Source organism: Heliangelus exortis, chromosome 19 (genome assembly GCF_036169615.1).
Source record: "Heliangelus exortis chromosome 19, bHelExo1.hap1, whole genome shotgun sequence".
Taxonomy (NCBI): domain Eukaryota; kingdom Metazoa; phylum Chordata; class Aves; order Apodiformes; family Trochilidae; genus Heliangelus; species Heliangelus exortis.
The window spans coordinates 3,952,989-3,977,077 of NC_092440.1; the positions used below are offsets into that span (position 1 = coordinate 3,952,989).

A 24,089-nucleotide genomic window follows, 5' to 3' on the forward strand; every position below is an offset into this window, starting at 1 on the left:
AAGCCCATAGACAGGAACCCTTTTGCATGGGAGTTCCAAAGAAGGAAGAGTATTACTAAATCTGACTTAATACTGAGTTAATATACCAGTGGGTTGATTATAGAAGTAAACTAGGGAGAACTGATGAGCAAAATACTGATAAGAGGTTCAAGGACTTGGATTCTTGATATATTTATCAGTTTTGTCATTAAGAATTTTAGGAGTGAGTTTGTGTGTACCGTAAATATCAATGCTATGTTTGACAATCTTATAACTTTGGTCACAAAAAAGTGAATATATCACTTTGATTTATTAACATGCACGCCATGAGAATTAACTGGCAACCAGGGCACAAAGTTTTTCTAACTCTAAGCAGTCACTGTCTACCAGCTACACTTGAAGAGGGATACACTGTTCACCATTAGAACATACATTGTACAAATGACATTTCAAACCCCACTATGCACATGATATCAGCTCTTTGAAAGCTGATTGCTTATTATTATTTGCCAGTGGGAGCAAATCTGAATGTTCTACCTATAATGTCCAGCTGATCAACTGTTTAAGTATCAACTGTTCCCCTCCTATTAACCCTAGTTGTAAACAAGACTAAAATTTTCATTCTTGCAGACCACCCTTTCCATCTATCCAGTCTAATTCATTGCCTCTCTCTGGTCTTTTTCATTTTAAAAAGAAAACACTTGCTGTAAGTGGAACAGGGGTACTGCAAATAAGTCTTTTCAGAAATACATAATAATGTAATTCCATTCTTCTGATACTTGAAAAATATATAAAATGTTAAAATTATCACTGGGCAGTGAAAATATTCCTTGTCTATGTTGTCTATGGCAGTAACTCTGTTTCTTCTTATATTGCTTCAGTTATGGCACAGTACCCAAACAATAAAGACTGTTCTGAGCATTACTTATTCCCACAATCGTAATAACAGAAATCAACTCTTTTTTTTACTTTTTATATTGAAATTCTTTTGGCTCCAGACATACGTGGTGATTAGTCTAAGCTGGTCCAAATTTCAGAAGCTTATATTTGTTTTAATCAGCATCTGGAGGATACCACTTATACCTCTGGGGCCTTGTTAACTTCTTATTAATCTGATACTTCACTGAGATGTCAAAATTTTGCTTAAATGCAGACTCTGTACCAAACTATGCTGCTTTATCATCTTTTTGAAAATAATATAGTCTTCTTTGTTAGATATATTTTCACAGACAGAAAACACACTGCTAGCATGGGCAGGAAAGCTTTACATGTGTCCTAATGCCATAGGCTCTGTCATTTTTAGACACTGTCTTCACCTTCACCTTAACTACAAATTTTCCAGTGTGACACATCAATATGTTTGGCCCTGGACAGGCACTTTGACATGGCTTTGCCAAGCCCACGTGCTACTGAAAGCAGTTTGAAGGTGCAGTACAGCTGTTTTTGCATTGCTGAACAGTTCCTCGATGGCACATTCAACCCTTCACACTAGAGCTGCATAGTTTCAGACCACCTCAGTCAGCAGACAGGCCTTAGATAATTTCCTTTGTCTCTTTCTGATAGGTTCCCTTGGCACTAACATCCCTCCTGTTCTTATTTAAACCACTCCCTCATAACACTTGCCTTTAGTGGGAGACCTTGGTTTAGAATTCCCTCACTCTTCCCTGTGTAGAACAAACACTTCTGCACTGTTTTCTGCCTTGGTGTTCTCAGAGCAAGGACAAAACCCTTCAGAGGTGCCTCTCTGGTCACCTTTCTCAGCCCTGACCTCTCCTTCAGGTACCACATCCCTTCCTCTCCCTTTTGTCCCTCTCTCTGTCTTTATGTTTTGTCACAGGTGTGTAAATACCTTTATAGAGGTCTGTTCCCATCCTGGGGATGCTCCTCTGCTCATATCTTGCCGCTCTGCGCACATATTTCAACAATTTGTGTCCCTCAAAGCTTCAAGTCCCTTCTTTCCTTCCTTTCCTGCCTGGGCTAAGCATTGGTGCTGTTGAGGATATGGAGTTCTTGCTTTTCTGAGAGACACGGCTGCCGCAACACCTCACGATGATCTGACAGCAAAACTGTAACAGAAATGGAGCTTAAAGTCCGCGGGAGTGCGCAGGCAGAGTTCGCTGTGACTCCCCCGGGGTCAGCCCAACCCGATCCCTGGCTGAGGTAACAAGCGGCGGGGGTTCTGTGTCGGGGTTCTGGGGGAAGGAAGGGCAGCCCGGCAGCCCACACGAAACATCCCGACCCGGGCCGAGGCGCCGCCGCTCTCTTTTCACCGATCCGGCACCGGGAAGCCTCGGGCAACCGGAACGTGGCCCAGCGGCCCCGAGCGGCGGCGGGGAGGCCGTTCCCTTCCGCCGGGGCCGGGCTTCCGGGCGATCAGGTGACGGCGGCCGCTGAGAGGGAGCGGCTCCGCGGCTCGGGGCTGCCGCGGGGGAGCTGCGAGACCCGCGGGTGAGCAGAGCCGAGCGGATCCCAGCCAGTGGAGGGGAGGGGTAGGGGAAGTCGAGCACGGGCGGCGGCATCGAGGCACGAAAGGAGCGGGCCGGGGCCGAGCCGTGCCCGGGGGCCGCTGAAAGGCCGGACCCGCCTGCGCCTCTCACAAACGAGCGAAGCGGGGGCGCGGCGGGAGCACCGGTTTCTGCCGGCCCGGCTCCGGCCCGGTCTCACAGCCGCGGGCCGCCCGCAGGCCCGGGGTGTGCCCGCCCTCCCTGCCGGAGCTCCGGCCCGGGCTCAGCCGCGGCGCGCAGGGCCCGGCGCCTCCTGCCAGGGTTTTTCTCCGAAATCCCTGATTTCCGCGGCCTGTGGGTGCTCGGGCCCCCGCGCTCCGCGGCGGAGCTGAAACCCTCTGGAAAGAGAAGCGCCTGTGCCCCCTGAGGTAAATGTCTGGCCCTGGTATGGGCGCAAAGCCTGAGCTCCTGCTACGTGCCATTATTGTTGGGTTTTTTTCTGGTCGGAATTTCTTATTATTTCTTAAACCGCATCGTAACTCCTCTATCTTACTTTTACATTTTGGTTCTAACCTCTTGAATAGCCCACATAAAGGGCATTTGACGTTTACATAACACTCCAAACCAGGAAAATGCTCGGGCAGTATTACCCAACTTGCATCACATTTTTTTTTTTTTTTTTTTTTTTTTTCTCCCTTTGGACTTTATGAGGTAAGAGGATAAAATCTTTGTCTAAAGATTTATAAGATTTGTGCAACATTTCCTCAGAGTCTATATTACATTCTTATGTATAAGTATGGCTTAGAAAATAGAATTACTTTAATTGCTTGCGTTTTCTGATAGTTTATAAGTGTCTTGCACTTGTGAGGGATATCGAATCCTGAGAGCTGCCAAAGCAGCCTTTGAGCAGGGCTCGTACCCTGAGAGCAGCAACACAGATCCGTGTTGCAGAATCCCAATTAATGAAATGAGGCCAAGCAAGGGCACGCTGGGCTGTCAGGCGAATGGCTGCTTTTGCAAGACCCAGAGGTCGAGCAAGCCTGTCTGGTGGGACTAATTTATGGTCATACTAAAAAGCAGGGATGTGATGTTGTACGGGGTACAGAAAAGTGTTTCTGAGGTGTTAAAATGTAACTTGCTTGGGGGACAGAGTAAAAAGGTAGTGAGAGATAAATGTGCATTTAATGATTAACAGTAGGATTTCAGTAAATATCTAAAAATTACTGTCAAGAAGTAAATGTACTTTCTTCTAGGCACTGGCAACCCTTATCAGCTAAGGTTACCTGTTAGCTTTACTGGAAGTCCAGGCAATTGTAAGAGGCTGAGAATTATGTTTTTTTAAACTTAAGAGCAGGCATATATATACAAGCTCTTGGAAATATTTTTAAATTTAGGTAGAATTTCTAATATTTATAAAATCTGTCATATGTATCAGAAAGTTGAACTGTCATTGTAGTGATACAATAAGTGACAATTTTTCCTTTCAATTTAAACAGCAGGAGGTTCAGAAACTAAATCAGAACTTTTTTCAGAAGTAGAACTAGATTTGGATTCTTTCAGTTTCAGTAATCCTAGATACAATAAGATTCAATAGGAAAGCTAAGTGGAAATGTGTCTCTCTAGTGGAATTTTACATCAGCAATGCTCTTATTTTTCCTTCATTATTACGTGTTAGAAACTGAAAAGAGGAATAAACTTTGGGGTTTATTAGAAAGTAACCAGAGTCTTATATCCTCACTGGATTTTTTTTTCCATTTTCCATGAAAGACAATTAAAAAGTTAATACTTCAGACATCCTAATGTTGTAGTGCTGTAAACGTGTATTCTACAACTGGTGACATTAGCTTCTAATTTATACTCCCTCTCTGTCTTTCTCAGGTTGAATTACTGTTCACCTGCTGTGTTTCCAATGGAATTTTTTGTATGCTTTCACTTATGGTGGAAACTCTCCCAGTCTGTCTCGAAGTGTTTCTCTTGTATTTTTAGAGTCAGGTCAGTGTACTTTGGCAAATGCAGTCATTTTTCATTTGCTGAGCTCAGAAACGTGGTCTTTTACAGTAGCCATTAGGCTTGCATTTTCCTGATCTACAGTTTCTCCCACTAGACTTATAGATTTAGTTTTTAAAGTACTTGAGTAAAGTTTATTTCTTACTGCCTCTTGGTGAGATGCAGTATTTACACACAGTACATAGACCTTACCAGTTTCCTGCACTTCTTTCATGAGCCTCCCGTGTTTCCAGTTGTCATGAAACTTTCTGATCCCAGTGTGCCATCTGCTTCTTGGAAGGTCCAGTTTCACCATCTCTTTCACCCATGCTTAACCTTTAAACAACTCAGTGGGATTTGCACTGGATACCTGAACATGTATCTTCACTTCCGTGTTGTCTTCACGCTCCACCAGACTTTTTTTATTTAGGAAGACTGGTCGAAAATGGGTTCTTTGTTTCTTAACCATTCATCTGTTGCCACTCTTGATTCTTTGTTGTAGTTAAATGTCAGCAATTCTATCATTTTCACAACAACCTGTAGGGATATCGTAGGGGTCAAGATTTAAAGGAAACAAACAGCTAGTATAGATGTCTTTTTAGTAGCAAAGATACTGTTTTCCTGTAAACATCTAGACAGCAAGGAAGCAGGAAAGAAAAAAGATAAAATCTTTGAATGTTTGCAGTTAGATCACAGCTGATTTTAATATACTTTCGCTTGTTTTGTTTGCTACTTATCTAGGGTTGATTTGGAGACCTGATCTGAAGGAAAAGGGCTTAGCAAACCTGGACTGGCAGCTATAAATTCTGTTGACTTAACCCCAGATGTTGTGTTATATCCCAGTGTACTCACTGTCTTCATTCTGAACTCTAAATCAAAACTAAAATGGGCTTGGTTTGGTCTGTTGTTTTTGGTTTGGTTTTTTTAGCTTGTGGTTTGGTGTTTGTTTTTTTCCTGTAAAAAGGTTTGTCTCAGAGTTTAAGTAGTTCAAATGACATTTTAAGAATTTTGAACTTGTTCTACACTCAGAACAAGCTGAATTTGCCATTGAACTTCTATTTTAGAATTCACAGGCTACCCTCTCAAGTGATACAATCTATGATTACCAGATGTAGGTTCAGCCACTGGAGGCTGTTTTACCTTTGCTTCTTTCTAAATGTGCAGCAGGATTTGCAGCTGCACAGCCCCTGCTGGCACTTGTAACAGACCCAGCTATGTTCCACAGTGTTCCAAGAGCAAATGTTTGAGAAGGCTTTTCAAAATAAGATTAATTGGTTTGATTTTTGGTTTTTGGTTATTGGTTTTTTTTAATAGATTTTCAATAGATTGCAATAGATTTCAAATTGGTTTTATCTAATAGGTCATCAGGCCCAATCAGCCTATGGAGAAATAATTAAGAGAGTATCCCAGTAGAGGCTGTGTCCTTCTTCTAGGACAGCAGATTCAGTGTCTGCTGTTTTGTCATTTTGCTCTTTCTTCCATCTCAGCCATATTTATTCCACTACATTACTGATATTTCAATGGATTTCTCTGTCATCCTCCTTCATAACTTGATCATTTTTTTTCATAGTTACTAAAAGCTAAAGTTGTTTTTTTTTTTAAGTATATGTTTGTGAAGATACAGATTTTATCATTTTGAGTCTCCAGATTACTGGTGTTAAATATATGGAATGTAATTTGGAAAAAAAGGACCCTTTTCCCCACTTTGGTCCTAGGGATACAGAAATTTAATTATTTGCATCTTCTACATGTTTTCCTTGTGTTATATGCCAAGATACAAGAGTCAGACATTTCTTGTGCCCATGACATGAAATGATACTAGTGATTTTTACAATGTATTGAACTCCTGAGTTTTAAGGAAATCTTGATATTTATATTAATTCCCAGGAAATATATATAGGTCCAAGTTGGTAAGTTTTCAAGCATTAAACTACTGAGCAAGATGAGCTGAAGATTCTGGTAGAAAAGATGTGTGAAAAATCTAGGCCTCTTTAGTGGATAGTTTGTGGACTGGCAGCATTTCCAGCTGCCTTGAACTAACATGAATTTTCATTTTGTACAATGAGCTGCATTGCTGCTGAGTGTAAATGAAGTCATGGTGTGAAACCCTAAGAGTCAGCAGTGCTGAAAGCTACGTATGTTGAAGTATAGCATCTGTGAATACAGTGCTGCCCTTCTGGGACTCAGTGCAAAATGATGATGTAACTGGGTGAAAAAGCTCTGCAGAAATACCTTTCACTTGCTGTTAACTGAGTGTCTTTGCTGCAATATCTTCATGAGGCTTGAGCATGATGCTTTCTTGACTGTGTAGTGGGATTGTATAGTATGAAAAAAGCTGTTGGCAATAACAGCTACAGATAAAAGATAAAAAGGTTTTATTTTGCTGCCCTGCACCCCTGCTTCAGCACTGCTACAAAGGGGGAACACTAAGGAAAGCCTTTAATGCTTGTGGGGTAAGTTTGCAAAGAAATTATCTTTTTACTATTCAGGTTGCCTTTCTAAAATGCTTAACTCTGTACACTTGAAAAAAAGCTCAGATAACCACCTGTTTCTTTCTCACAACCTTAGTTAAGTATTCATATTCCTGCAGCAGCAACGAGTCTCTCGAAAAACATAGTGGAATATTTTAAACATTTTTGTTCTGCTGAATTAATTTCTGTAACTGCTGAAACTCTTAGTTCTTGGTTTTAAAATCTTGTACTGGTTAAAGTATTTTTTTCTGGACATATATGCTTAGTGCTGAGTCTCACAGTTCCAGTTACTGTGGAATTTGCATGTCAAGGTAGTATAGTGTAGAGTTTATTGCTACTGAAATAAAATAAATTGTGCTCTTTGATAAATATGGTGATATTAATGAGAGGTGAAAGCATGTAATTAAAATTAAAGCACTCTGAAGTTTTTTGTACTTCAGTATTACTACTAGATTAGCAATGTTTGATAGTCCTATCAACACACTGCTGTGACAGAAGCAATATACTGCTGATGAGACAAATCAAGTACTAAGCTGCCTTTGCTTGCCACTATTATCATTAATATTCCAAACTAATGAACACTGAATTTAAAAGTGCATTAAGTCAGTCTGTCCAAGCTGTGAATTGCTTCACAATTAAATCCTGTTTCAAACTGCACTCACAGTTACAACTTGCATTTGGAAGGAACAGCATGTGTGACTAGGTGAGCTCATTCTTCTCATAGCTAATAGTATTTTTGAGAAAATACAGTGGTTTTGTCCTGGCTGTGGATCTTGTTTGCTTATCAGCAACTTTAAAATACAGGTCACATAATCAGCTAGGTCACACTACAGGACTTTAAAGTAGCTTAGTTTCTAAAAAAAGATCCCTCTTGGCTATGTTAAACTAAAACCATCAACTATAGGATTCAAGTGCTTCTTAAACAAATCACTACCAGATTGGAACAGCACAAGAATGCAATGTTATCACGCCAAGAAGTTTTGTTTTGTTATTTTCTTTTTCCTTTCTCACTGCTAGGCTTCCAACAGGAAAATTTTCTTGACAGTGTGTTTGGGTAGCTCTTGAGGATGGCAAGCAAAGGACCCACGACTTCTGCATCAACAAAGAACTCCAGTACTGGAGGAACCAGTGGCAGCAGTAGCAGTAATGGTGCTGGTGACAACACTAATCAGGACAACACTTTTGAATGTAACATCTGTTTAGACACTGCCAAGGATGCAGTTATCAGCTTGTGTGGACATCTCTTCTGGTAAGTGCTCACAGATAAACCAGAACACCACATAAAAAGCCTGTGATGTTTATAGGTCCAGATGTCAAATAAAATGTCTTGTATGAAATGAGTAAGGACCATATTTTGGGTAGTAGGAGCAGTTTGTGTTTGCTCCTCAACTGTTTTTGCTCCAGGGAGTCATTTTCTTGCATCTTAAACTCCCTGTACTTGTGGACTGTTCTGTAAAAGCAAAAACACACAAGACAGTTCAGTGTTCATTGATACTGCTTGGTTATGTGTGTTATTTTATTTGTGCTGTCTGGTCCAGTATAGATCTTTGTTCAGACCTAAATTCCTTTCTAAATTGTGCATACCTAAACTTGCATCTGGAACGAAGTTCTGGAGGCCAAATTTTAGTTTTCATACTTCCCACAGTCTTGCACTTTTTTTCCTTTGAAACCATGGGGAAAAAAAAAAAAACAACAAACTTTTATATTTCTCACAAAACAAACATTTGCCCCAAGGTATTGCAGTTGTAATACTAACTTTTCAGTTCTTTGATCTGACTTGGGAATGTATCACACAAATATAGTGAGCATGCAGCATTTCTTATTGGGGTAGCTTGGTCTGGAATACACTGTTTCTTGAATGTTAAGAATTTATTAAGGATTTAAATGATCAAATGTTTGCCTCAGTTTGGTTTTTTTCCATTATTTTACACAGTAGGCTAAATTATGCTCCTTATTTAGGAGAGGCTCCAAAGAGCATTTATTTTTGTGTTAAATATATTTAACATCTGAAAATCCAGGGTTTTCCTCTAGGAGATGGAAAGTCTCTTTCTGTGGGCATGTTAAAATAAAATTAAATTATTGCACAATAAGATTTGGAAGAATGAAACCTTAAAAAATAGCATGCATCTTGTCTGAATAGTGTTGTCAAGTCTGTTTTGAAGAAGATGGCTGCTTGGAAGTTCTGTCCTGTAGCTTGCTTGTTTGTCTTTGACCATTCCTTAGATGCCATATTAATTTAATCTTAAGAGTAGTTCTGTATAATGGGAAATTCTCTGCCCTGAACAGCTGGGTCTGATCTCAGCAACTGACCCTGCTCTGAGCATCAGGTTGGACTAGAGGCCACCTTATGTACTGTCTTGTTTGAATTATTCCATGATTCTGTGAATGTGAGCTAAATGTTCCTTGTGTGACTTATTTGAAAATCCTGGTGTCTCATTACTGACATATTCCTCATTTGCATCTTAGTTCAGGGATATCTTTTCATGGTACCAGAAGAAAAAATCTGTAAAGTAAACAGTGAAATTAATTAAGCCTCTGTATGGGCCTTTGGTATGGATGAGGGCCCAGGAATCAAAGGTGATATGCAGAGAATCATGTTAGCAACTTAGTTTGATTGCATAACCTGAAAAGACCAGTGGAGATCAGGCTTGGGCTGTGCTTTCAGAAATTATTTTAATGGGAGGTTAAGGAACTGGCCCAGCTGGATTCCAGATTTGTGTTGTCTCCAAGCTGTGCTATCTGTGCTACACTTTATACAATTTTTGGTGTCAGTAACTAATTCTATTTTCCCCTCTTTTTCTGCTCTGTGAACAATTGTGCTGGGAATGCTCACAGTTGGCCTTGTTTACACCAGGTAAGACAGGTTTCTTTTTACTTTGTCTTTCATCAGCTCCTGTTGCTCAATGAAGAGCTTGGTTCTCTGGAGTATCTCCCTCTTTTCAAATGCAATTCTTTCTCTCCAGGGCAATCACTACCTGCTAATGCAACTTCATTATTAAATGTCTTTCTCCAGTGCTTTCTGAGCAATTGCCAGTCTCTCTGCCCGTCTGCAATTGAGGTTTTTGTCTCTGTTTTCCTGGTCTTTTACCAGTTTTCTCCTAATTTCCTTTCTTTAGTGGCTAGAGACCAGGCCAAACAGACAAGTGTGTCCTGTGTGCAAAGCAGGAATCAGTCGAGATAAAGTTATTCCTCTGTACGGGAGAGGTAGCACTGGGCAACAGGACCCCAGGTAAGAAACCTAAATACAACTGTTCTCACATGAAAACTAAAGATGAAACTTTAGTTTAAGGTCTTGAGATGATACCAACAAAGTGCTGGATTTACAATTTGAAATACTTGGTTAAAAGACAGATAGAGCTGACATTTCTGCCTGATACTTCTGGCTTTTTCAGGGCCTGGGTTTGCACACCTTATTTCTTGTTCAACTGGCAATTCATTTTAACTTGAATTGGGTGTTAGTTATCAGTTACAAGTGGCAGGTTGCAATGAATGTTGCCTGTCTAGAGAAGCTTATGTAAAATATTAGTGCCCTCAGTTTTTGCCTTTGCAATGGGATTTTGTTATACAGAATCTTAATTCAGCCATGTGATGCTGAAGGCTCATAAACTGGGTATCTACATGTTCACTGCCTCAAGCTCTGCTGCAGCAGGGTCCTGTGAGAGTGTGCTCTGTGTTTGTTCTGTCTTATCAGCCAGGCTATTGTAGATACTATTGTCATGTGTCCCTCCACTTGAGCTAATTTCTCCAACTTTCTGCAGAGAAAAAACTCCACCACGACCCCAAGGACAGAGACCTGAACCAGAGAACAGAGGGGTAAGTGCAAAAAATCAAGCAGATAAGTTGTTTTTGTTGATGGTGGGGTGGTATTTATTCATGCTAGAAGACATAATGTATGTGAGAGGTGTGAGGATCTATTGCTTAGATTTCTTGCTCATTCCCAGTAGGCTGTTCATGAATAATTGACATTTGCAGTGTGGCAGAAACTTCATGCCTGTAGTAGTGTTTAGCATCCCAAAGAATGGGTCAGCTTGAATAGTGCTTCATGGAAATGCTACACTGGAAGTTTTCTTTCTACTTATTTGTTCTCCACATATAAATATAAGGAACAATTTGCTTTGAAAATTCTTTGGGGATGTAAATTTCTGTCAAACTATACCTGTCATGGAAATATGTGAACTTACTTTTTTGGCACTGACATGTGCTTCTAACATTTCTATGGGATATTACTGTACCATGGCATTACAAGCAGAAGAATGTAGATATCTCCACACTTAAAGAGTGATCTGTGGGATTTTTTGAGGTGATTACATAGAGTGAATGTGAACAGCAGCTGGCATAGGTTGAGCAGACATGGGAATAGTCAGTAGGACAGACTGCAGTGTTCTTTAACATGGTGCCAGTGAGCAAGACCTGATGAAACAATTGCATATTTCCATGTAACTCAGCCTATAGGTCCTTGGAGATGGTCCTATAGCACCTTGTGCTGCAAGCAAACAACTCTGCTGGGTGTGATTAGGGAACATTTTTGTATTGAATGTACTGGGAGCTCACTTGTTCTCCCTCGCTAGGGAGTTGCCTTCTTATTAAATCAGCTCCTATAACTTGTTTAAACCTTTTAGCTGGTGCTGTCATAAACCATAAGAATCTGGTAAAAAGGCACAGCAGCAGTGATGCTGCCCTCCTGTTTCCTACAGGTGCAGAACTGGCTGTGCAGAACACTTTCCTGTCCCTGATATGGGCAAAATGCTTGAGAATAGTCTTAATAAGAGTCATAGTCAAAAGACTTAACTCCTCAAACCAAAGATCAGCCCAGAAATGGGTTTAATTATATGAGTGAAATCAGCTTTGTCCTTCCAGTTTGTGGAGATGATTCACTGGGGGGTTATTCAGAATTTCTAGCACTGTTTTAAGTCTGAGATGAGAAGACAGTTTGCTGGAACATGGCAACTGTGAGCTCTCCACAGTTTTTAAACATGGTGCAACTACTTAGGGTGACATACAGCTGGCTCTCTAATAGAACACTGCTTTTATTCAGTAGGATACATCTAGATTTAGAGAACTGATCTTTTGATGATGTGTTTTAGCCTGGATCCTGGAAGGGTCAATGTAGCTCTTGTTTTTTCCTCCTTTCATCTTGCATTCCTACCCAAGATGACTTCCTGCCACCTGATTAGAGTCCCCCTGGTAAATTTTAATTTTTTTTACTGTTTTTCTCTGTGATGTTCTATGCTTCCTGCTGTCAATTTATCACTTTACTGAATGTTTAAAATGGTGCACATGTATCATGAAAATCAACACCTATTATTTTTTTACAATGTATTTCTTATACTAGTATGGATAATAGCTATTAATAGAGAATTAATACATTATTAAGACATTTAAATAGAATTGGTAATGTCCATTTTGATATATTGCCAGACATTTGCTATTTTAAGTTGAGAAACATTACGGAAATGATTTTTTTAAATTTCTGGCCTTCAGTCAAGAACTGTGGTTCCTGGTTTTCATTTTCTCAAACGTTTGTGTTGCTCTGGCAAGTTTGCTGTGAAACATTGTTAAATGGAGGTATTTAACAATATTGGGGCAGACTGAAAAGTTGCCAGGCAGCCTGATGTTCCTTCATCCACAGAAATCCAGTGAGAAGGAATGTCTGCACTTTTTACACTGTACTCTGGAATAGGCTTTAAATGATTGGTACCTCTTTCTCTTTTGCTGCTTTGTTATTTACAGGGATTCCAGGGCTTTGGGTTTGGAGATGGTGGCTTCCAAATGTCATTTGGAATTGGGGCATTTCCCTTTGGTATATTTGCAACAGCATTCAACATAAATGATGGGCGACCTCCTCCAGGTACCACACATCCTGCCTGCTCCAAGAGCCCTGTCACAAGCAGATGTTTTACAAACTCCCTTCTGACTTTTAAACAAACACCCTGCTAAATGACAAAACTTTCTGAACAGTAAATTGGTGTTGGAAATGGAAACACAGAACGAGGGGAAACACCCAGTAGAGAACATAGTCTGTGGCTTACAGGTTTTGTAGGAGATCTTATCCAGGAAGCCCACCTGTCTCTTCCCTATGATTGGCTGAATGTTCTCTTGAGACAACAGAACTGGAGACTTCTCCCCTTCAATTCAAATGTTCCCTCTAGTAGTCCAGTGGAATTTCTCTGAAAAATGAGACAAATTGGACTGGAGTTAATAGTAACAATAACAACAACAATAATAATAGTAACGATAATGATGGAGTCAGTAGAGGTGTATGAAGGAGACCTGTATTCTGACAACAGCAAGAAAGGACCATTTCTACAAAGATGAGGAGGAAAAATTTAAATTGGTGCTCTGTACCACAAACCAATGAGAGCAAAGATGGTTCCTTTTGCAGAAATTTCTCTGAGACATTAATCTGTATTCCACAACAAGTAACCTTCTGGTAAAATAATTTCCCTGTTTTTTAGAAAAAAACAGTGTTTTAGAAAAAACAGTTGGGTTACTTCAACTGTAGCCTTGCTACCCTGAAATTAAGTAATCCCCTGAAAACCTCCTCCATCTGCACTGTAGGCAAATTGAGTCTACCTGGTCTGAACAAGAAGACCTAGTGCCCAGCATGTTCTGAGCTTCATTTGTGAAAAGTTGTGCCTGGCAAATCTTCACCATGTCATGTGCTGTAGAAATAAGAAACAGAAACACATTCTTCATCTCACACCTGTGTGCCAAAGACCTGTTGCTGTCTTTGGGTCAAATTAACTTGTCTATTAACTATACTTCATCGTCCACTGAAAATTTGTGTGGAGGTGTGACTGAGCTAAGGAGTATGTAAATAGGCTGTTGCAACAGCCATAATTGAATCAACTCCTTTATCTGTTTTTCATGTGTGGATTCAATACAGCAGTTTCAGAAAAGCACAGCTTGAGCTTTAGAGCTCCTGTGATTTTCATTACTTCTCTTGATCAAGGCTACACATGCAGCTTTGACTGCTTTACCATGTCCTTACTCAGAGATGTTTCACCCTGATGGGGAGGGCTGTTCAAGCAGAGGTGATAAAGTTCCTTAGGATGGAAACATTGAACTTAGCTCAGCAGTCAGCAGTGGACTATGAACTTGGCTCAGCACTGTCCCCAAAACTACTCAGAGCAGACCTGTGTGTACTGCAGCACTTGGAGCTGCCTGCTGCTATTAGTCATGAGCAGGTTTACCACAAGTCCTGCTTTAGGGGGCTGGTGCTTGCCTTGCTTCTGATCTTCCAGCATAACTGGCCAGTCTGAGGGTAGGAACTAGCAACATTTTCTCACAAAGATTTCTTGCATATCTTTCAATTTATGAATATACTATGTTCAAAATATATACAATTCTGGAGAAGAGGAAGGAGCTGAACTGTTTTTTTTTTTTACTTCCTGTTTTCCAGCTGTTCCAGGGACTCCTCAATATGTGGATGAGCAGTTCCTATCGCGCCTCTTCCTGTTTGTGGCTCTGGTGATAATGTTCTGGCTGTTGATTGCGTAAAGTCTTTTCCATTACTCTGTATATTCATGGCCAGCAAGGCCACTGAAACAGTTAAAACCTGCATCCCCATCCCATGTTAAACCTCTTGGTGTCTGGTTCCGTAGCTAACTATGGGCTTCAGGAATTGGTGGTACCGCTGCACAATGAGGAATTTCGCATTTTGCACCAGAGATGGAAATTAATTCCTGGTTAAAAAGCACGTTTCAGCTCAGCGATCTGGTACAGCAGGTTCCTGCCACAAGCCATGGGCCTCGCTTTGAGCTCTGCTCCTAAAAGGAGTGCTGCTTTGAAACCCTGTGCCAAGCAGTGACACCAGGTCTATGTGAAACACAGCTGCCCCAAGGTAGACTGGGCAGGTAAGGAAACTCCTGCAGTCTGATCAGTATCTCCTGCTCGGCAACCACAATGGATCTGCCAGAGCTCTGGATGTTATTTATTCCAACCTTCTTCAGGAAATCATCTGCAGCACTGCTGAGATTCTTCAGGCAAAATATGATGCAAATGGAATCAGGTCTGGAGACTGTTTTCTTTCTGTTATTTCCCAACGTGAATGGAAAACCCCTCCTGAAGTGGTTCTAATGGCTGTTAGAAGAAGGGATACAAATTTATGCTGCAGTTTTTTTAAAGCCCAAATTCGCTGGAGCCAGACACTGGAAGATTCTCTGGTTGTGGAGCCGGGTGGGGTCACTGAACAGTACAATGCACCTCTCTGCCTCACCCAGCCCAGTTCCTCACTGACAAAAACAGTGTTGTCTTCCTCAGTTCTGCTCAGCAGCCTGTAGCTGCACTCGTGGAACATCCCCTCACAACCTTGTCACTGTAGCTACATTTATTCTCCCCAAGGCTTTGAGACTTTCTACATAAGGTCATGTATTCCAAATAAAATCCTATTACAGATCTGAGATCAGCTTGTTTGGGGAGAGGAACAAAAGGCATCTTTACATGAGTTTTGAGTTCAAAGTTGTCATACTGTAAAATTGTACAGGAGGAAAACTGACATCCTGTCCTTGCTAGCACATGCCCCAGTAGGGAGCACTGGGCAGTTTCTCAGTACAGGTGCAGACAGTGACCCCTGCCACAGCAGAATGGCTGCAGCACCAGAGCCTCAGCACTGTCTACCAAAGATATTAATTTGAAGTGCTGGGGGAGACCACAACCATTTATGTGCTGAGAGGAAAATAATTCAGAAGGTGAGCACTCTGTAGCTGTTTCGTTATCCTGTTGCATATACAGCTTCAAAAAAGTACACTGATGTATTTGTGTAGGTCCCTCCAGAACAAGAGCTATGAGAGATTCCTAGCAAGATGAACAGTTTTTGTATTTCTCTGACTGGGCAATCCATTGTTTTGGTTTTTGGGTTTTCTTGTTTTTAGATTATTTTCATTCAAATCACCAATAGTCAACGATTTTCTTCAAGATGAATATTGTGACTTCCCTGGTAATAGACAAACAACTGACAAAACAAATCAATTAATAGAAATCTTGTTTCAATAGCTGGGGGTTTTTTAGTGTATGGATGAGGTTCCTGGGCAAGGACACTTTTATGTAATTGTTGTAGAAGCTTGTTTATGTAATTATAAATCGTTCACTTTTAGTATCAAGACAGAGGATGACTGAAGTTTAACTTGCCTACCTCCAAAATTCCATCTGGCAAGTAGAACGTTGGAAAGCTTCTGCAGTATTTTGCCTCATCTGGTAGTCCAGTTTATACCTGACTTGATGATAATCTGACAGAACACATGATCAACTACAAATAGTTGAAGTGGTGCTTCAAATTCTGTTGTGTGGCACTTTTAAGAAGCGAACTTTTTGTGCATACGGTTCTACTCAAGTGCTTAACTTGGTGACTGGGACCCTTTCTAGGAGAAAGGCTGTTAATTTATTGCCTTCTTACAAGCAGCTCGCTGCAGTACAATGTCGCAGCCTCGACTTCCTTTCATGAGCAGGCAGCACCACCTGCTGATGAAAAGGGAAAGTTCTTGTGATAGCAAAAGGGGTGATTTTATTCTCCTTTTCCTATTGAGAAGCTCGATGCTAGGAGCAGAGGTTATCCCTCTAAAGCCTTTTTCCGATACAGAGGACAGAAAGGTGTCTGTAATAGTTAAATCAGTTTCAATACCTCTTGAACCTAACACTTATGTTTTAAAATACAGAATTTTAATAGCTTGGTGTTTTTCTCCCATCTGTTGGTGAGACATAATGGACTTAGTAGGAGGTGGCTGCAGAAAAATAACGGAGAGCCCTTATTTTCTGGCAATTCAAGAATGAAATAGTCTAAAAGTGTTAACGCTTTTGTTCCTACCTTTTTCTTGGTGTGTATTTTGTATCGTACCACTCCCCCCTTCCTTGTATTCAGACTGCACACAGCCCATAACGGCTTGTTTAGTGCATTACCATTACTGTTCACTAATTTTCACTGTTGTGAAAGTGATTTAGAATTAAAAAAATGGTTTTACATTGACGGGAGTGCACCGCCATTCCTTTGCGCTTGACAGACGGACTGAGGTGAGGCGTTTGCCCGCGCCCTACCTCGAGGACGAGGAGCCGGCTGCTGGTCCGTGCCTCAGGAAGCGGGAGGGACAGGGCTTCGCTTCTTCCACACCGGAGCGTGGGGGCCGTTCCCCGAGGGGCAGCCGGGGGGGCCCAAGCACGGCCCAGCCCCGCGCAGCCGCGGGAAGGCGCAGCCCCGGGAGCCGCCAAGCCGCCCGCCACGGAACGAAGAGGGAGGGGCCGGGCGCGCCGGCCACATCGTGATTGGTCCCCGCCGCGGAAAGGGCGGGACAATCGCCTCAGAGCAGCGCGGGGATTGGCCCGTGGCCGTGAGGGGGGCGGAGCGCCCATTGGCCCGCGGCGAGGAAGGGGCGGGGCGACGGCTGCCCCCGGGGCGGGGCGCGGGGCCGAGGTAGCGGCTGGGGGGGAAAGAGGGGCGGGGGGGCGCGCGCGCTGCCGGGCCAGGTGCGGAGTGACCCGCCGCGCGCGCCGTAGCGGTGACGTCAGGCGGGGGAGCCCCGGGCGGCGGCGAGGCCGGGGCGGGATGGAGGAGCCGCAGGGGCCGCCAGGTGAGGCCGCGATGCGACCGCCGGGGCTGCGGCTGCGGGGGCCTCGCCCGCCGGGCCGCTAGCTCCGAACCCGCGTCTCGGCGAAACGCCAGCCCGTGTCCGGTGGGCGGTCTGCGACCGTCGGCGCCGAGGGTCTTGCTCGGAATCGGGGCGGCTTCTCCCGGCCGTGCCGCGAGGGGTCCGTTCGCGGGGTCGCCTGCTGGGACCGGCCGGTCGCCCTGGCCCCGTCCCGCTTGTAATCCCGTGCTCCCGCTGGGGCTCCGTCGCCCTCCCGGCTGCGGGGGCCGCTGCTGCCGCTCCTCGGTGGCCGCGTCTGTAACATTCCTCCCGTCCTGGGGGACGTGACAGACCCGTTCTACTGATCGTGTCCGCTTGCTTTTCCCTCGCGCTGTTTCCTGCTCTGTTTTATTCATTTCCGTTACCTCTCCCGGACACTCGAGCCGTCCGGGCTGGCTCCAGCACTGTCCGCCTCTGACCGGGAGCCCCGCGGCCTCGCTGGGCACAGGGAAACTGAAGCAGCAGCGCAAAGCGCGGTGGCTCCCGCCCGCAGCTCAGAGCCAGCGGGTAAAGCTCTGCCAGGTCGGTGTGGAGAAGGATCTGTTGCTTTCAGTCAGCCGAGCTGTAGGCGTCGGAGTCCTTTGGATCGGCTCCGCTCTCTGTGTTCACATTTGCATCTGGTGCGCCTGGTGGAGATGGAGCTGCAGGGAGCCCGGTTTGCAGGTCAGAGTGGCAGCAGTTCCAGCCGCCTGCTGGGGCTGCAGCGGGGCACGGGCACTCTTGACTGTGCATTGTAGTTCCAAGCCTGTTTGGTGCTGAAAAGCAGTTTGCTTTATAGGAGAAGGTGCGTAGAGCCAGCTTCTCCTAACCCCTGACAGTGTTGTGCAGATCTGAGGTCAGGTGCGTTGGTGTTCTGCATATCGGGAGGGCACAGACACACTCCCGGGTGTGGAGCTGATGTTTAGTTGGGATCTGAGATAGTGACTTACACCAAATGTCACGTTTGACTCCTCTTTATCCCTGTAGTCTGCATGGAAACCTTTATGGGTGCTGCTGATCTGCCGGTGGGGTGGTACTTGCTTCTGTCTGAGCAGCAAGTTTTTTTCTCTGAAATAGCTATTTGTGTTAAACCTACAAGGAGGTCTTCACCTTGGTTACTTTAAAATGTTGTTACTGACCTGCACAGCAGGTTAAAAGTGCACAGAAGGTTGATGACTTCAAGGAATTTAACTGTGGTATCAACTTTTCTGAGCAAATACTGAGTTTCAGTGTTCTTTGAAAAATGGAAGTCTGTGGTTAGTGGTTTTCCTTCTCTGAGTGCACTTCTTTCCTTATGCAACCTCATTGCAAGTAAACTTTCAGTAGCAGGAAGAAACAGCTTTGAGATCTGTCCAGCTATGTGACATATTCTTTGCACCATCCTGTGCTCATCCAGATCTGTCACTCTTTCTTTAATATGCCCACACAGCTGTTTGGATTTTGGACAGCATTTATCTGCGTGCCAAATGGTGTTTGAGCACAGACATTTATGTTGCTCTTCTTAGCTTGCATGCATCTAAATAATTCTCTGTGGGGCTTTATGACAGTTCTAGCAGAAACTATCATAAATTAATTTAAACTATTGTAACTATTTTCTGAAAGGGCAATAGGCCAGTAGCATCAATCCCTTTTCTGAAGTCTGATGGTAGCCTGGTGTTGGCTGTAAAGGCTTTACAGGAATATCCATTCAAGTGTGTAATTCCTTCCTGGAAGTCAAGTTTGTTCTCTACTGAATAAAGTTTGCCTTTCCTTTCTTTCAGTTCTGGGAAATTAGTTAATCATACAAACAAGTACAAGCTTTATGTGCTGAGTCAGTGGCATGGGGGAAATAGTAGCCTGGCCCTGGGTGGTTCTCTGTGGGAATTGTTACTCCAGACCAATCATTCTTCCTCAAATCTCTCCTCTGAAGACTGGTGAAGCTGTGGCTGAGCTGTTTTCTGTGAAAAGCTGCGTTGTTTTCTTCTTTAGAATGTGAAGGAGCAGATGGTGATGTTATGTCTGGAGAAAGAAAAAATAATGTATAAGATCTCAAGAGGAACTCTGCCGTCTGGGGTTACAGACTGCCCAGTATTGGCTTAACTTTCTACCTGTGAAGGTTTTCCTTTCGGTTGTATACTTTAAGGTTTTTCTTTATCAGGGATGCAGCAATCTCTGTTTTCTCTGTAAAATGGTTGTTGTGTGCATGCAGGTGAAGAAGTCTGGAGATGCCTGGGCTGTGGGGACAGCATTGCTGCTGGCCAGCGCCTCTACAAGACTGTAAATGAAGCTTGGCACGTGTCCTGCTTCCGGTAGGTAAAATTTTAATCTGTCAAAGTCTTCTTGTGCTGTTTAACTGACTGGGAACCTGGTGGGTAAGTAACAGTATTAACAGGGTGCTCTTGCTGCTGTCTCTGTCTGACCTGTTCCAGGGACTCTTGCAGAGCTCTTGTTTGTGTCTGCACTTCAGTGCTTGCAGCTGACTTCCAGCCCCAGTAGCAGTCTGACACTGCCAGGCAGGGTGTTGCCATGCTGAGGCAAATGCATGCAGGAGTACAGATAAAGCACAAATGGAAGCTCTGATTTACTGGTGGTGGCAGAAGCCATGGGTTGCATATTTGCCTTCAGCTGCGTTCCAAAGTAGTGCCCAGGCAATTTGGATAACTTGCTGATTGGTACCAGGGAGACAGCAAGAAGTTGGGGAAAACTATGGATGTGGGCAAGAGAGATCTTGCCTTTTGTTTTCTCTCCTTTTCAGGCAATTAAAACATACAAACATAGGAAATCTGTTGGATAATGTTGCTTTCCACAAGACAAAAAGGGATCTCTGGCATGCTTTTCTTCTGATGGTAGCAGTAATGCCTCCCATTGGTGCTTCATAAATATTCAGTCCAGTTTCCTTGCTCCAGAATCACATTTCTTGAGGGGCCTATATTTTTTAGAGATGTTGTGTACCTGCAGCTTCTACTGGTTTCTGTGCTGGCTTGAATCTGGAGGGGCTAATGTTTTGGATACTGACAAAGCAAAATGGGGGAAAAGGCAGCCAAAGTGTGGCTTTGTAGCAATGTTTGTTGTGCTGAGACTGGCATATACTGCCTGGATTTAAAGAACCAAAACCACCTAACAAAATACCCCAAATTTGTTCAAGTGAGGATTATAGTCATTGGTGTACTTTAAAAAAAAAAAAAAAGTGTATCATGCTGTGAAAGCAGTGTTAGCTTTTTTGATTGGGAAAATGCTGCTAGTTATAATGCTATGCTGATAATCACAATTAGAGCTTTATATCACTACAGATTCCATTCCTCTGGGTTTCTATTGGTTTGAGCATTCATATTGAGCTACAGTGTGTCAGTTTGTCTTAATCCTGGTTTTCTGTCCTCCCTGAAGAAGGAGTATCCTGGTGTCAAGCTTCCTTAGGTTCTGCCAGTAGCCAGACCCCAAGCTGGACGTGCTACTTTCTTGCCTTTGAGTTTATTTCTGTTGCAGATCTTGATTTGCAAATGTCTTGGTGCTGCTCGGTATTGGGGCTGTCAAGGTGGATAACAGCTGAGCTGGAGGCAAATCCTGCCCTTATGGCACTTCACAGAGAACTTGATGTGATAGTTTATGTTGTATAATGGAAGTTTGGTGGTGTTTTTGCTGTCACTTTGTTTTATACAAGCGAAGATGCCAACTTCTCTTGATGTGTGATAACTTCTTGCATTTGCTGATGTGTTTCTCTGAGGCACTGTGCTTTTGGCTTGCTCCAGCACCCAGCTGAGCTGCCATAGTGAATGAACAATTGGAACCTGGAGTAAAGGAAGCTGCCCTTCCCTTTCTCCTAGTTCCAGGGTAGGGCTGTACATGCAAACAAATTCCCAGTTTGCACTCTGTTCTTACTTTCCTTCTGTTATCCCTAAACTGTGCTGAGCAGCAGTCTTGTGCCTGATACCTCGCAGCCAAACTTGAAAAAGCCTCTAAGGGTAAGAGCCTTTGGCAGCTGGTAGCTGTGAGTTCCGGCAGCTCTTGTGGAGTGTTTTTTTACAGTCTTCCTGTGGATTAGCTGACTCCCTGGCCTGGCACATAATTTCTCTAATGCTGCTTGGCACTGCTCCAGGCTCGTTAGCTCTGTTTATTCTTGGTCAGGCCAGGCTGCTGATCATGCTTGGCACTGGCAGGAGCTGACGTACATGCGTGTCTCTGAGGATTTAAGTTTTTTGTCACTTCCCTCCTTCCTCAAGCTGCATGTACAGGAGCTTTGTCTCTGAAACCTGCATTTTCTCTGCCTTGGCTGGAGGGATAAGCAAATCCCTATTTGTGTATCTTGGATATTTTAAATTGTTCTTTGGCCAGCTGGTCCTTAGGCTTGGATCTGGCTGAGGAAGTTTCTTAGATGTTTGTGTCATAATGCCTATTGTGAATTAACTCTGAATGTACTTTTGTGCCTCTGAATTCTGTTGAGATAGCAAATGATTTCAAAGGTCATTGTTTTTCCCTCATACACAGTTTCACTGGATTTGGGACTTATATTGCACAGACCACCAAACATTGCACCAAGAAAAGGAAAGAGTGGAGTGGCAAAGTATCTTTTTGCTAGGTTGGGATGACTTTTACCTAAAGGTATCATTGAAAGAAGTTTTTTTGACCTAGATCATGTTGTTTTGCATTGAGAGTCCAACTTTTTTTTCCATATTACAGAAGATAAGGTACTGCCTTGAATTACATCTTTGAATAAAGTATTGATACCTGGTATTTTGATGTTAATCGCAGTTTTTTTGTTTGTTTTTTTGTGTCATCATCCCCTGATAAAGACAAATGAAAATAAGAAGCTTCTTTCTGTAGGGTTATTGCATATTTCATTTGGGCTAGGATGGGATGACAAGACCAAGATACAACTACATGTTTTGATGTTATGGACACAGCATTTAGTAAAAACCCAGGTTTGATTATTTGAAAACCATGGATTCAAATTAAACCTGCAGAATACTTACAGGTAGAAAATGTGTTTGGATCCAAATGCAAAAAATATTATAAATGGTGGTAGGAATTGCTCCTGTTGTGGGATGCTTAAGAAGCTTTTAGGAAGGAAGACAGCTAAGGTTCAGTTCCTTCCTAACCATGAAATAACAGAGGCTGCATAATATTGTGGTCTATGAAATTAATCTAATTAAAGTAGCCAAGCAACACAGTTTTCAGCAGAAATCTCAAACAAAAGCTAGACCCACTTAATCAGAAAAAAACAGTTGAAGATGCAGAGTATCTTCAACAAAAGTTACCAAAAGTGCTGGATTACTGATGATTATGCAGTTACAGATTTAAAAGTACACCATTTAAGTTACAGTAAAACCAGTTAATTAAAAGCTGAAAAATCATCAGGAGTTTGGAGAGCAGAAAAGCTCTGCTCCCTTTTTTTTCTGGAAGAGTAAAGGAAATGAGAAAAATTTTATATGAATCCAAAATTTTTCATAAGTAGGTCTAACACAGTGGAGATGATGGCAATCAGCAAATGTTAATTCAGTTGGGACAAATACTTCCCTTTTGCTTAATGCCAGATTTTTATGCACATGCAATGCAGCTTGACCTCAGGAAAAATTCTCATGGCTTTCTGTGTATTTTTTTAATTATATTGTGAAATAGTTTGATGCTAATAATATAAATAAATGTATGAATAAAAGTCTAAGCTTTTGATATCTGACAAAATAGATATTAAATATTTTTATACTAATAAAGGATTACATTATTATATATAATAGTAGTTGTAAGCAGTAAGTTGACTTTCCAGTAAAAGATTATTTAATAAAGTTAGGAAGTAGCTCAGAAGCTGGGTTTTTCTGTAAAAAACCCTAAAGTTTTTATAATACTGTATATATAAAATACTATATATATAGTGTATATATAATACAATGTATATATAATATAATGTATTTGTTTAACCACAGTAAAAATTGGCTTACTCCCTAGAGTTAAATCAGTTCACCCAACAGATTGCTTAGGGTTCAGGTGCTTGCACCTGAATTCAATGGGTTGTTCCATTTCAATTTCTGTTTCAATGGGTTGTTCCATTTCAATTTCTGTTAATCTCTCCTGGAGCTAAAAACTAACCCACAAGGAGTGTTGTAGCCACCAGAAGGCTGCTTTCAATAAATGAATACTTTGAGTAAAATGGAACAGTTCTGGCAGAGTGCAGAACTCCTGGCTCTGTCTCCTGCTGGTGTTCTAAAGTGAATTTGAAACAAATTTTCCTTTTCACTGTCTCTCAGTAATGGAACAAGGTTAAAAGTAGATTCTTACCAGAGTCCCTGGTCACCTGGCCATTGTGTGCTCTGTCCATGGTTGTCCATGGTTGGAAGCCAGAACTGGATTAGCTCTCCATGTGTTGAGAGGATGTCCTAAGCTCCAGGCTACTGAACAGAAAGAAAAAGTTATTTAAAAAACTACTAATTTGCCAGCTCCATTGATTTGATTGTTTTGTAAAGATATGATTATTCTATACTGCATGGCATATTTTGCATGCTATAGAAGTATTTTTTGCTCAGCAGTATTTAGTGAATCACTTCAGCTCTTCTTAGATTTAGAGCCAGGAAAAGGCAAGGCATGCAAATATGTATTGAGAGTGTATGTAGTTATACCTGGTTTGGGGGTTGCAGGATAAACCCAAT

At 42.4% G+C, this 24,089-nt stretch overlaps 2 protein-coding genes and 1 long non-coding RNA gene across 4 annotated transcripts in view; 2 read left to right on the top strand and 1 right to left on the bottom strand.

Annotated features, from left to right (window-relative positions):
- The first annotated feature begins 2,166 nt into the window (after window positions 1–2,166).
- RNF185 (ring finger protein 185) lies at window positions 2,167–16,841 on the top strand. 2 transcript variants are annotated; one of them, XM_071762928.1, is made up of 7 exons: window positions 2,167–2,851; window positions 7,898–8,129; window positions 9,716–9,734; window positions 9,997–10,109; window positions 10,639–10,693; window positions 12,611–12,728; window positions 14,283–16,841. In XM_071762928.1, exons 2-7 carry the CDS (start codon window positions 7,948–7,950, stop codon window positions 14,378–14,380), a joined length of 585 nt encoding a protein of 194 aa, XP_071619029.1. In that variant the 5' UTR covers window positions 2,167–2,851; window positions 7,898–7,947; the 3' UTR covers window positions 14,381–16,841. The 2 variants fall into 2 exon arrangements, with proteins under 2 accessions (XP_071619029.1, XP_071619028.1); XM_071762927.1 differs by lacking the exon at window positions 2,167–2,851 and adding an exon at window positions 4,302–4,415.
- LOC139805016 (uncharacterized) lies at window positions 4,221–12,997 on the bottom strand. Its single transcript, XR_011729643.1, has 2 exons — window positions 12,910–12,997; window positions 4,221–4,946 (listed from the first exon to the last, which is right to left on the bottom strand). It is a non-coding gene; the product is annotated as an uncharacterized lncRNA (long non-coding RNA).
- A 453-nt stretch (window positions 16,842–17,294) lies between the features above and the next one.
- LIMK2 (LIM domain kinase 2) overlaps window positions 17,295–24,089 on the top strand; it is a 30,147-nt gene continuing 23,352 nt past the window's right edge. The window contains exons 1-2 of the mRNA XM_071762899.1: window positions 17,295–17,439; window positions 19,664–19,763. Of these exons, the coding sequence (XP_071619000.1) occupies window positions 17,415–17,439; window positions 19,664–19,763 (125 nt within the window). The 5' untranslated portion in view covers window positions 17,295–17,414. The remainder of the gene's footprint in view (window positions 17,440–19,663; window positions 19,764–24,089) is intronic.

Coding starts and splice junctions, on each gene's coding strand:
- RNF185 (XM_071762928.1), top strand. CDS start 7,948: ATGGCAAGCAAAGGACCCACGACTTCTGCATCAACAAAGAACTCCAGT. Junction 10,110..10,638: donor ACTGGGCAACAGGACCCCAG/GTAAGAAACCTA, acceptor AACTTTCTGCAG/AGAAAAAACTCCACCACGAC. Junction 12,729..14,282: donor TGATGGGCGACCTCCTCCAG/GTACCACACATC, acceptor CCTGTTTTCCAG/CTGTTCCAGGGACTCCTCAA.